This window comes from Hyaena hyaena, unplaced genomic scaffold, assembly GCF_003009895.1.
Source record: "Hyaena hyaena isolate Hyena2069 unplaced genomic scaffold, ASM300989v1 scaffold_192, whole genome shotgun sequence".
Classification (NCBI taxonomy): Eukaryota; Metazoa; Chordata; class Mammalia; order Carnivora; family Hyaenidae; genus Hyaena; species Hyaena hyaena.
Window position 1 is genome coordinate 1,746,207 of NW_024080825.1, and position 14,242 is coordinate 1,760,448.

Here is a 14,242-nt window from a genome sequence, read left to right on the forward strand (position 1 = left end):
GTCAGAGAGAGAGGAAGTCACAGGCTGAAACAGGCTCCAGGCTCTGAGCTGGCAGTCAGCACAGAGCCCGACGCGGGGCTCGAACCCACGAACCGCGAGATCATGACCTAAGCGAAAGTCGGACGCTTAACCGACTAAGCCACCCAGGCACATTTCCAGATTTCAAAACTTAGTACAAAGTTGCAGTTACCAAAGTCAGGCCAGTGTGGTCCTGGCATAAAGATGGAGACATAGACAAATGAATACAAGAGAGAGCCCAGAAATGAATCCTCACATATGTGGTCAAATGATATTTGACATAGGTGCCTAGACCAATCAGCAGGAAAAGAATAGTTGTTTCAACAGATAGTTTTGGGAAAACTGAATATCCACATACAAAGAACGAAGGCGAACTCTTGCTTTATACCATATACACAAATGAACTGAAAAATGTATCAAACACCGAGATGTAAGACCTAAAACTATAAAACATATCAGGAAAAGCTTCATTTGGGTTTTGCAACAATTTCTTAGATGTGACACCAAAAGCACAGGCAAGACAATAAAATTAAACACATGAACTGGACAACATCAACATTTAAGACTTTTATACATCAAAGGACATTATCAACACAGTGAAAAGACAACCCACACAGAATGGAAGAAAACATTGCAAAGCTTATATCTGATAGGTGGTTAATATCCAGAATATATAAAGAACTCCTATAACTCAATGACCAACAGCAAGAAAACAAACAACTGGGTTCAAAAGTGAGGAAAGGACCTGAATATACATTTCTTCATAGAAGATACACATATGGTCAATAAGCACACAAAAAGACATCAAACATCACTAATCATTGGAAAAACGTAAAATGGAAAACCATAATGAGATACCAATTCACATCCATTAGGATGGCTACTATTTAAAAAAAGGAAAATAGGGGCACCTGAGTGGCTCAGTCAGTTGAGCCTCTGACTTCGGCTCAGGTCATGATCTTGCAGTTTAGGAGTTTGAGCCCCACACCAGGCTCTATGCTGACATCTCAGAGCCTAGAGCCTCCTTTGGCTTCTGTCTCCTTCTCTGTCCCTCCTCTGCTTGCATTCTGTCTCTCTCAAAAATAAAAAACATTAGGGAACCTTAAGAGTCTGACTTTGGCTCAGGTCATGATGTCACACACGGTTCATGAGTTTGAGCCTCGCATCGGGCTCTGTGCTGACAGCTTGGAGTCTGGAGCCTGCTTCAAATTCTGTGTGTCTCTCTCTCTGCCTCTCCCCTGCTTGCTCTCTCTCTCTCTCTCTTAAAAATAAGTAAACATTAAAAAAATTATTAAAAATAAAACAAAATAAAAAAAGGAAAATAGTACATGCTGGCAAGGAGGTGGAGTAATTAGAACCCTTGTTCACTTCTGATGGAAATGTAAAATGTCCAGCTGCTATGGAAACAGTATGGTGGTTCCTCAAAAAAATCAAAAATAGAATTATCACATATGATATAGCAATTCTGCTTCTGGGTTTATACCCAAAAGAAGTGAAACTAGAGACTGAAATAAATATCTGTATTCCTTCCCATGGTCATAAGCTGCATTACTCACAATCACCAAAAGGTAGAATCAGCCCCAGTGTCTATTAAAGGATGAATGGATAAACAAAATTAGGTATTTATATACAATGGAATGATATTCAGCCTTAAAAAGGAGGAAAATTCTGATGCATACCACTAGATGAATGAAGCCTAAGGATTATGTTCAGTGAAACAAGTCAATCCCAAAGAGACAAACGCTGAATGATTTCATTTATCCGAGGTACCTAGGCCTAGAGTAGTCAAATTTACTCAGACAAAAAGTAGAAATGGTAGTTGCCAGGGGCTGGGATTGGGGCGTTACTGTTTAATGGTTACAGAGTTTCAGTTTTGTAGATGAAAATAGTTCTGGACATGGATGGTAGTGACAGTTGCACAATGTGAATGCGCACTGAATAATTTACTTTAAAATGTTTTAAAATACTTTTATGTTCTATATATCTTACCACAACTAAATTAAAAAAAACAAAAACAAAAATAAAATCACCCTAAAGTAATGACTGTTATGGAACTGAAGTGTTCCAACTTCAATTTTGGTGTTGTCATCGCAGTAATTTTTTATGCTTACAGTCAATAACCCCTTCGGGGTTTATGCTAATTGAGCCCCTGAAGCATCTTGAATCACGGTAAACATCAAGTAAAGAAAACCGATTCTCAGAGCATACTTGTAAGCATTTCCTGGGCAAGAGCTTCCCTGAACTCACCAATGTCAAGAATTCTATCTCCAGGTCGGTTCCACCTCCAGCCCTCCAGCTGCTGATGTTCAGTGTACTGTAGTCGTCTGTCATGGAACACCACACGGAATATACTCTAAAAGGAAGCAACACAATCAAATGATAGTAGGATCCTTTAAAAATCAGTCTGACCTGCCCAAAACAATGAGATCTTGCCATGTGCAACAACATGGATGGAGCCAGGGTGTATTACATTAATTGAAACAAGTCAGAGAAAGACAAATACCATATGATTATACTGATATTTGGAGTTTAAGAAACAAAGCAGATGAACATATGGGAAAGGGGGAAGAAAAAGAGAGAGAGGGAAGCAAACCATAAGAGATCCTTAAAGATAGAAAACAAACTGAGGGTTGATGGGGGGGGTGGGGGATGGGCTAAATGAGTGATAGGTTAAGGTGGGCACTTGTGATGAGCACTGGGTATAATATGTAGGTGATGAATCACTAAATTCTACTCCCGAAACCAATATTACACTGATGTGTTAACTAATTACAATTTAAATAAAAATTTGAAAAAATAAAATACATAAAAATAAAAATCAGTGCTAACCCAAGAAAACTAGCATAAGTTACCTCCAGTTGTTTTTCTAGATATCATCTAAAATTATTTTTCCTAACACCTGTTTCACCCTAGGGGCGCCTGGGTGGCTCAGTCAGTTAAGCAACTGACTCTTGGTTCGGGCTCACATCATGATCTCACAGCCTGTGGGTTCGAGCCCCACGCTGGGCTCTGCGCTGATGGTGCGGAGCCTGCTTGGGATTCTCTGTTTCCTTCTCTCTCTCTGCCCTTCCCAGGTGCTCTCACTCTCTCTCTCAAAAAATAAATAATAATAAATAAACTTTAAAAAAAAAAAGACCTGTTTCACCCTAAAACCCATCATACCATACCAAATTCTACTTCGGGGGAAAATCTGTAAGTGCTCAAATATAATCTTTATAGTTACTGGTACCATATTTAAAACTTGGCTGTTTTATCAGTCCTCATGGACTGGGCATAAGGGATTCCTATTAGAAGCATTTCTACAAGTCTCTACTCTTACCATGTAATATCCAGCTCAGCTCTTCAGATGTGTATGAAAAACTCACCAAGTTCCCTGCTTGCTAACCCATGGCACAACACTGAGGGGAAGCAGGGGGCTGTATCTATCAGCTTTCCTTGTGTTACTTGTGTTACTCTTGCTTTGTGGAGGTGCTCATTTATATACCCCCACCAACTTTTACAGCTGCTGAGCAAACCCCTCAGTCCCAAATGTGTACTCCTCTAAGTCTAGACTAAAATAACTGCTATTCATCAACAGTAATTTCTGTTTTTCTTGTTACTGGACCAAGTATCCAAAGACATGTTGGAGCTTTTCTAAAAATTTCAAGGCGGTTACTCTATTCCACCCAACACAACCTCACTGAGCCAGGAGACTACTTTAACATGGAGCGGTAAGCCTGTTTCTGCAGCTGTGAAAAATCTATGTGAATAAGGAGGGCTCACTCTCACTCCAAAGGAATTACAGCTTACCACTCCAGCAAACTGTAGTAGGTAAGAGATACCACCAAGCCCTTAATGGAAGCAAAACAACATTACCCAAATAGAGTCAGTAAAAGAATGTTGTGCAGAGAAATGATTTATTCATTTTCTTTTACCTTCACCAACTTGCCATTAATTTCTGGAAGTTCTCCAAGTTTCCTATTGTCTAGCATACGAATTTCATAAGACTGTCCTAGAAGAAAAAGTAACTACATATTATATTAATCATAAATTAACTTTGCAGGATGCACAAAGAATAAAATTCAGCTGAATATGCAAGAGTATAATATTATTAGTATTATTAACAAAACTATAATCCTTTACCATGTGTTAGGCACAGTGCTAAGTGTTTTCATACATTCTATAATTAACTGATACAATTCTCAAAATTCTTATCAACCCCATTTTTACAGATAAAGGAATTGAAACACAAAGGATTTAAGCAACTTGTCCAAGGCCACACAACTGATAAATAGAGCTGGGTAAGGTAATACTTCTCAGTCGGTAACCAATGAATAGGGATGTCCAGGGACCAGGGATTAGAAAGCAAGAGGGAGACAGTAACTAAAAATGGGCAAGTACACAAAAGAAGCCAGTAATATACAATAAATATGACATTGAAGTGAAAATCTCTGAAATAAGGCTTCAATCTGACAAGTCACACTAGAAAGATGTACTTTTCACATATACGTATACCTAATAAAATATCAGCAATCCAGCACATCTTCAATAATACTAACAAATAAGGAAGCATCTAACCTTGATTGAGATATGTCAGGGTTTCATCATGGAGCTTCACTGCTGGAGAGGTGGCAGCACAAAGCACATATTGAAAAGGTAGGATTTTATTCTCATTATCAGGGGGTAAACTTGACTCTTCTTGCTTAAAAATGGGCAATGCAAGGACATCACTGAAATAAAACAAATAACTTACATTAATATCTGACAGTGCTGCAAGAGTAGATTTACGGTGAAACAATTTAACTGCAATTTGCTTTGGAAAACTATAAACATTATTCACTCTGATGAAGTTTCTTCCCAACCATTCAGTTCAGATTACCTGCTGTGATATCCCCCACACCACAACAACGTGGGCAATGACAGATAGATACTCCCTGCTAAAACCATCTAGTCGGGGGTTCCTAAAAGGGCTCTGAAAATTATATGCAGAGTTCCGAAATGTCAATTCAGGACACTCAGTGATGTGTTTGTTCTTAGAAAGGTACCAATTGCAGTTACCTTTACAACCACCTCAGTTGATCCACTTTAAGGACTAAAACAAGACTCAGAATTCCTAGAAGCCACTTGAAAAGGACAAATCAATGACCAGTGTATATTTCAAGGTCAGCTTACATTCTGTGGAATACAACCAACTAAAAATGTTGTGTTTCCATTCCTAAAAGCTTACACAAATCTTGACAAGCTCTCTAGTCTTCGTTCCTTCATCTATAAAATGGGAACCACATCTGCTATCTAGAGTAAATATGTGAGAAAATATTTTGGAATTCATAAGGGACTAAAATTGATGTAAAGGATTAACAGTAATTTTCCCTCATAAACTCTAGCCATGGATTAGTGGGAGAGAACACCCTGGGCCCTATCCTGGAGACCGACTGTTATGATCAACATTCGCCCCAGACAAAACTTTAAGAAAATCTCAAGAGATGTACTGAATTAAAGGAGTGTTTCCAATGATCTCAAGACATGCCATAAAATTCTCAAAATAAAATGTATTTTATTTTAAAGAATTTATACATGTGTTCACTAGAACAGCTAAAATTAAAAAAAGATGACAACCCAAATGTTGGCAAGGATAGGGAGCAACCAGAACTCGTATTCTTTGCCAGCAGGAGTGCACACTAACACAACCACCTTAGCAATAGGTTTGGCTGGTTCTTATAAAAATAAACAGCTATCTGCCCTTTGATCCAGCAATTCTACTCAGAGGTATTTATCCAAGAGAAATGAAAATTTAAGTCCACTTAAGGCTTGAACATAAATGCTTATTAAAGCAAAAATTGGAAAGAATCCAAATGTTTATAATTAACAGAACTGGATGCACAAACTGTGGTGTATTCCATACAATGGAATACTACTCAGCAAAACAAAGGAATGTGACAACACGGATGAATCTCACAGACATAATACTGAACAAAAGAAGCTCAACAAGAAGAGTATATAATGTATGATTCCATTTATATGGTGTTCTAAAACAGGCCAAACCAAGGGGAACAGTAGTTGCCTGGCAGGCCAGAGACTGATTTGGAAGACATACAAGAGAACTTTCTGGGGAGATAAAAATATTCTATACAATGTTAAGTGTGTGGGTTTCATGGAAATTCTTTAAATGCACCCTCAGCAGTGTACAAACATCCTCCCCAAACATTACAGAATCATTACATCCAGGCAAAAACAACCATTGACAGAAAAATGGCTGAACTCATGTAAATCTTAGAGACAACATTAGAAATTCTTATTGGAAAGCAAAACAAGCAGAAAATGTTCTGATTATTGTCCTAATGATCCACATAGGAGTAATAAAAATTTAATGGTATATATGCTAAAACAAAACAAAACAAAGGGAAGGGAAGAGAAAAGAAAGAAATTTCTCTTTTCTGCTGCTGTCATTAATAGCAAGATTATGTGTTATTAGTTGCATCCAGGCACTCGAGATGCAAACCAGTTTTTATGGAACACAAGTTTCTTGGTGCTAAAAAGTATCTCAAGGGCTAGAAAAACAAAAGGTGCTTTTGTCTCCTGAGGTCTGGAGGTGTGTGTGGTGCTCAAATGCATGGGGTTGAGTGGCGATGGCGAGGAGTCCTTTCTGTCCGTAATAGTTTGTCAGGTGAAACATACTACTGGTTCCCTGAGACTATATAAAACTGTCGAAACATGGGTTTTCTAGAAAAGTACTCCATCCCAGTTCCTCCACTTCTAAAGTCAGGAAGCTAGCTACCCATGCTCCCACAACAAATAGTACAGAACATGAAGCAATACACTACAAAACGGCAGAAACACAATGTTAGGCTCTGGGAGATTTTATTGCCATAACCATTCTCAATACATATCGTCTCAAAAACATCACATCTGATGATTCCTTGAAAGATTAGTGAAGATTATCAGGAATCAAGGCAAATCGGATTTGCAGCATAGCAACAGCTCAACCTTTAGTAATGTAGATTATTTTTTTCCTTCTCAATGTTACTGCCTAGCAAGGTTAATCTATAGCAACAGTTCCTAGTCACCTCAATATAGTATGACTTTACACCTAATCCCTTATGACTAAGCAAAGGACTGTCATTTGATGCCTAAATTTTAAAACATTCTAAAAGTCACCCCTAAAATTAAATAACTCAAAACAGCCAAACCAAATACACATAGCTATATTTTCTCAGAGATTTTAAGATCCAAAAACCTCAAACATATTTGAACTATTCATGTTCTTCCATTTCTTTTATTCTGCTGTGGGATCAAGAATACCATTCCATTTCACATTCCTAGAGGTGGAGGCTAAGGGTCATTGGTGAACACAGTTCTAGGCCCGTTTATAGCAAAACAGTAACAGATTAAGTAAGAAATAGTAACAGATTTGGAAATCCACAAGTTTCCTCCTCCTTTTCAGGGGTAAATGGAGCATGGATTAGGGAAACCCACTCTGGTAGAGTTGAAGTAATTGGTACCAATGTATAATTTAGCATTTTATTACGTTCTCTCACTGCTTTGTGTACTTGTATTTATTATGATTAAAAAATTTTTTTAATATTTATTTCTGAGAGAAAGAGAGAGAGAGAGAGAGAGAGAGAGAGGCAGGCAGCAGGGGAGGGTCAGAGAGAGAGGGAGACACAGAATCCAAAGGAGGCTCCAGGCTCTGAGCTAGCTGTCAGCACAGAGCCTGATGCGGGGCTCAAACCACGAACCGTGAGGTCATGACCTGAGCCGAAGTCGTTCGCCCGACTGACTGAGCCATCCAGGCGCCCCCAGATTTTTTTTGTTGTTAAGTAATCTCTACGCTCAGTGTGGGGCTTGAACTTATGATCCAGATCAAGAGTCCCATGTTCCATCGACTGAGCCAGCCAGGTGCTGCTGCTTCATGTATTTATTAATTCCAATGAAACATAGCTACCTGAAGGAGTAACTTCTGTTTTCTGTGCTTAGTAAATATTTGACGTGATTTACATTTTTGTTCGCATTCTCAGGAATATTCAGCACTAGTACATTGTGATCATTTTGGGTTTTTAAATTTTTTTTAACATTTATTATTTTTGAGAGAGACAGAGACAGAGAGCAAGCAGGGGAGGGCCACAGAGAGAGGGAGACATGGAATCAGAAGCAGGCTCCAGGCTCTGAGCTGTTACCACAGAGCCTATGCAGGGCTTGAACTCTCAGACCTCTAGATCATGACCTGAGCTGAAATCAGCCACTTAACTGACTGAGCCCCCCAGGCACCCCTCATCGTGATAATTTTAGAGTTTGACTTCTTACTCTATATGTGATCAAATGTAAGGATATAGAACTTTCACCTCCTAGAAAGATGAGTATATGTTAAATATGTGCATCGCTAAGTGGAAATTCACACCAGAGAGTGAAAACATAGCATAAAGCATCTGAATGGAAGCAACATAGGAAGAGAAGCATGATTCACAGTGATCTTTGATGTATGTAGCCAGGATTCCATGAAGAGCTGCTTCATGGTCTTTTGAGGCCTAAACAAGTCTTTCGAGATAAGAAGTCTCTGAATGGACTGTATGAATTCACAGCTATGGTTTACTTAACCTTCTCCCTCAGGCCTACTAGCTGCTGAATGCCCTCTTCTAGAGAGAGCCTAGGGAAGAGAGAGAGAAAGGTTTGATGAGCTTTCCTTGAGTAAGAGAGGTAAGTAGACAGGTTGTCCATAGCATCAAGGAAAGTCATAAAAAAGGATGCAATCTTCCCATCTGTGACAACATGGATGGATCTGGAGGGTATTATGCTATGTGAAATAAATCAGACTGAGAAAGACTAATACCATATGATTTCACTTCTGTCTGGAATCTAAAAAACAAATGAATAAATGAGCAAAAAGCAGACCTAGAAAGAACAAATTGATGGTTGTAAGAGGGAAAGGGGTGAGGTGAAAGGCAAAATAGGTAGGTAAAGGGGAGCAGGAGATACAAACTTCCAGTTATGGAATGAACAAGTCAGAGGAATAAAAGGCACAGCACAGGGAATAGTGTTTATGATATTGTATTCATTGTCTGGTGACAGATGGTAGCTACACTTGTGGTGAGCACAACATAACATAGAGAAGTTGAATTATTGTGTTGTACACCTGAAACTAATGTAATACCGTATGTCAACTATACTCAAATTTTAAAAATCTAAATAATAAACAAAATAATGCTATAAAAACTACACTGCCAACAAAACACACTTGTCTTCACTCTTCTGATAAAGAAACAGTAGTAAAGAATGGTGGTTTGAGGCAAACCATGAGAGACTCCTGAATACTGAGAACAAACGGAGGGCTGAAGGGGTGGGGGAGAGGGGAAAGGGGGGTGATGGGCATGGAGGAGGGCACTTGTTGGGATGAGCACTGGGTATTATATGGAAACCAACTTGACAATAAACTATAAAAGAAAAAAAATACACCTACTCCCTCAAAACAGAATTTGAACAATATGGTCAGATCCAAAGAATAAGCAAGTGGGTCAAACAAACAAACAAACAAAAGAAAGTGTGAGAGATAGAGAAAAAAAAAAAAAAAGAGAGGAGTCTGGCCCCATTAAGAGAATGATAAATGGCACAAAAACAGACATTCAGATTAATGGAACAGCATAGAGAACCCAGAAATGGACCCACAAACATAGGGCCAACTAATCTTTGACAAAAAAGGAAAGAATAGCCAATGGAATAAAGACAGTCTCTTCAGCAAGTGGTGCTGAGAAAAGTGGACAGCAACACGCAGAAAAACGAACCTGGACCACTTTCTTATACCATACACAAAAATAACCTCAAAATGGATGAACGACCTAAGCGTAAGACAGGAAGCCATCAAAATCCTTGAAGGTAAAGCAGCAATTTCTTACTCAACATGTCTCTGGAGGCAAGGGAAACAAAAGCCAAAATGAACAATGGGACCTCATCAAAATAAAAAGCTTCTTTCTGCACAGCAAAGGAAACAATCAGCAGAACTAAAAGGCAACTGAGACAGAATGAGAGAAGGTATTTGCAAATGACATATCAGATAAAGGGTTAGTATCCAATATCTATAAAGAACTTATCAACTCAACACCCAAAAAACAAATAGTCCAGTGAAGAAAGGGGCAGAAGACATGAAATCTAAGACATCCAGATGGCCAACCGACACATGAAAAAATGCTCAACATCACTCATCCATCAGGGAAATACAAATCAAAACCACAATGAGATACCACCTCACACCTGTCAGAATGGCTAACATGAACAACTCAGGCAATAACAGATGTTGGCAAGGATGCAGAGAAAGAGGATCTCTTTTGCACTGCTGGTGGGAATGCAAACTGGTGCCACCACTCTGGAAAACAGTATGGAGGTTCCTCAAAAAATTAAAAGTACAACTACCCTATGACCCAGCAATTGCTCTACTAGGTATTTATCCAAGGGATACAGGTGTGCTGTTTCAAAGGGGCACATGCACCCCAATGTTTACAGCAGCACTATCAACAACAGCCAAAGTATAGAGAAAGCCCAAACGTCCATCGATGGATGAATGGATAAAGAAGATGTGGTATATATGTACAATGGAGTATTACTTGGCAATCAAAAAGAATGAAATCTTGCCATTTGGAGCAATGTGGATAGAACTGAAGGGTATTATGCTAAGTGAAATTAGAGAAAAACAAATATCATATGACTTCATTCATATGAGGACTTTAAGATACAAAACAGATGAGGGGTGCCTGGGTGGCTTAGTTGGTTAAGCGTCCGACTTTCGCTTAGGTCATGATCTCACGGTTCGTGGGTTCGAGCCCCGTGTCGGGCTCTGTGCTGACTGCCAGCTCAGAGCCTGGAGCCTGTTTCAGTCTGTGACCCCCTCTCTCTCTGACCCTCCCCTGCACACTGTTTCTCTCTCTCTCTCCTAAGAATAAAAAAAAAAAAAAAAAAAAAAAAATAAAAAATAAATAAAAAAAAAAGATACAAAACAGATGAACATAAGGGAAGGGAAGCAAAAATAACATAAAATGGAGGGAAACGAAACATAAGAGACTCTTAAATATGGAGAATAGCAGACGATTACTGGAGGCGTTGTGGGAGGAGGGAGGGGCTACATGGGGAAGGGGCATTAAGGAATCTACTCCTGAAATCATTGTTGCACTATATGCTAACTTGGGTGTAAATTTAAAAAATTAAAAATTAAAAAACAAAGAAAAAAATTAAAAAACAATGATCACAGTGATAATAATTAAAAAAAAAATAGAGGGAATGATAGGATGACCACTTCTTTTCCTCCATCTTTTAACATGCTCTTGTCCTATGACTTTCAAATTTTTCTGAATACCACTTACATTAAGTAAGTAATTCTTGGAAATTTTTAAAAAAGTTTATTTATTTTGAGAGAGAGAGCATAATCAGGGGAGAGGCAGAGAGAGGGAGACAGAATCCCAAGCAGGCTCCATACTGTCAGTGCAGAGCCTGATACAGGGCTCAATCTCACATGCATGAGATCATGAACTGACCCAAATCAAGAGTCAGATGCTCAACTGACTGAGTCACCCAGGAGCCCCTAAGTAAGTCATTTTTATATTAAGACACAGTGGATGTGTCTCCAGAACTGAAACAAGTTTCACAAAACAATACTTATTAATTTTGGTATTTTTTTTATTTGACTTCATTTTTGAAAACATTAACCACAACCTGCAGTTTGAAGAACACTGCTCCTCTTTCCCTTAGAACTTTGTACTAAATTAAATCAAGTTTATTTACAATCCCTTTATTAGAATTCAAAAAACAACACAATAAAAGACAAGTCTTCTAGATCAGACTGTCATTCAGTTACTTAAGAACAGGGAATATTTTCTACTTTAACAGACAATTAAAGAAATAGAGACTCACACAGAGATTAAACACACACAGTACTCACTAGAAAAGTGACTTCCTCAACTCATTCTTACTAGTTCCCTTTTGGCTCTCTTATACTTTTTTTTTTTTTTTAATTTCTGAGAGAGAGAGAGAGACAGCATGAGCAGGGGAGGGTCAGAGAGAGAAGGAGACACAGAATATGAAACAGGCTTCAGGCTCTGAGCTAGCCGTCAGCACAGAGCCCAACACGGGGCTCAAACCCACGAACCGTGAGATCATGACCTGAGCTGAAGTCGGACACTTAACCGACTGAGCCACCCAGGCGCCCCTTGGCTCTCTCATTCTTAAACTCATACAGCACATAACTCTCTGTTGCAAAGGAACAAAGAATGCTGCAAAATATAATGGCCAGCATATTCCCACTGAAGACTGTCTTAAAAACTGTGATCCAAATCCTGCTTTTTAAGTCAGAAAATATTTGGAAGTAAAATAGTTTTCAAGACATCTTCTGCTGTAACTTGTAGACTCTCCTTCCTCCCCACCCACCCCGGCCATTTATTCAGCAAATAGTCTTTGAGCACCTACTATTTTCTGGGCCCTACTTTAGGTGGCAAGGTTAGAACAATAACCTAGTTATAGGTAAGGTCCCCTTAAAAGTATAGCATCATTGTCTAAATTCCTATCTGTGAACAGCAACAAATCATACTACATTATTCTACAAATACTTATTTGTTTTCCTACTTCTGGCTCATTGTCCTTACAGTATTACAGATATTCAAGTAAGCATAAATGAATTATTTTAGAATACAGAGCAAAAATGATGCAACTCAAAAAGGCTCAGTATATCTCTGTTTTCTATAACTGACCTGAATATCTTAACTTCATTACTCCCAACTGCAAACCTGAAATGCAGACTGTTCAATGAGCAGGACATCAGAATGAAAAGTGAGCAGAAGATTAAAAACACCGTATCTGGATTTTATGCTGATGCTGCCCCTGATAGAGATATTGGTCATGTGACAAGTCTTTCTGGTCAGAAAGTATTTCTGGAACATTTTTTCCAGATCTTAATACCAGGTTTAATGCTCTTCAAGCATTTTAAGAAGCACTTCTAGGGGTGTCTGGATGGCTCAGTTGGTTAACCGTCCGACTTTGGCTCAGGTCATCATCTCGCGGTTTGTGGGTTAGAGCCCCACATCAGGTTCTGTGCTGACAGCTCAGAGTCTGGAGCCTGTTTTAGATTCTGTGTCTTCCTCTCTCATTGCCCCTCCCCCACTCATGCTCCATCTCAAAAATAAATAAACATTGGGGCTCCTGGGTGGCTCAGTGGGTTAAGTGTCTGACCAGCTCAGGTCACGATCCCACGATCAGTTCGTGGGTTCGAGCCCTGCATCAGGCTCTGTGCTGACAGCTCGGAGCCTGAGGCCTGTTTCGGATTCTGTGTCTCCCTCTCTCTCTGACCCTCCCCTGCTCACGCTGTGTCTCTCTTTCTCAGAAATAAATAAAACATTAAAAAATTTTTAAAAAAATATTAAAAAATAAACACTAAAAATTTTTTTAAGGTACTTCTAGATGTAAGCCATTCTATTTAAGTACAGTTATGAGAGACCAGCAGTTTGAATAGTTGTCATTCATTATGTACATCTCAAAGGTTATCCAAAAATGAAGCTAATTCCTCTCCCCCTACTCCAGTTTCTGAGTCTTCCTCATTTCTATTCTGTTGAATTATCTGTCAATGACCACTTATTTACTGCTATAAGCAACGTACTTTTTATTTTCCTTTAGCTTAGAAAGTCACTAAAAACTTCTCCCTTCAAACCTGTCTGCATGCCTTATTGATTTTGGAAGCTGAAAAGTATCTGACCAATTTCAGATACAAATTTACTTCCAGAAAACTTGTGTAAGATATTAAAAGTTTAATCAAAGAAATCTGAATCAGCAAAGCCCTGCCTCAGGAGATTTGCCAGGTATAGGCCTGCTTTCTCAGTTTTTTTCCTACATTACAGGATTAACTCGGGCCAGCCAAAAAATCTCATTAAAACACTGCTAATTGAAAATATCACCTGTGGCATCATTAGTACCAGACTCTTCTATTAAATTTGAAATTACTCTCTCTTCCCATTTAGGTGATAAATGGCAAACTGCAACAATATTTGTGTGTTATATATTCCAGGAATCTAACAATTTTGATAAAGGAAGTGGAACTCCCATTTCAGTATTCAAAATCTGATTATCTACCATCATAGTGGGACCTAAATGGGAAAACAAGATTTTTGTTTTTATTTTCCTGTGACTAAGGGAAACCACACTGAGGTCCTTATATGGTGCTGAGCCTCAAATCTTTTCAGGTCCAAAATGTCTACCATTTCTCTTCTTTTCTTTTTTTATG

General features: G+C 38.7%; 1 protein-coding gene across 4 annotated transcripts in view; it reads right to left on the reverse strand.

Annotated features, from left to right (window-relative positions):
• Window positions 1-14,242, reverse strand: part of TFCP2 (transcription factor CP2) — a 48,707-nt gene that overhangs the window by 14,928 nt on the left and 19,537 nt on the right. For all 4 annotated transcript variants that reach the window (XM_039241379.1, XM_039241378.1, XM_039241377.1 and 1 more), the window contains exons 2-4: window positions 4,576-4,727; window positions 3,933-4,009; window positions 2,266-2,371 (exon numbers count right to left, since the gene is read on the reverse strand). In XM_039241379.1, coding sequence (XP_039097310.1) covers window positions 2,266-2,371; window positions 3,933-4,009; window positions 4,576-4,727 — 335 coding nt within the window. The remainder of the gene's footprint in view (window positions 1-2,265; window positions 2,372-3,932; window positions 4,010-4,575; window positions 4,728-14,242) is intronic.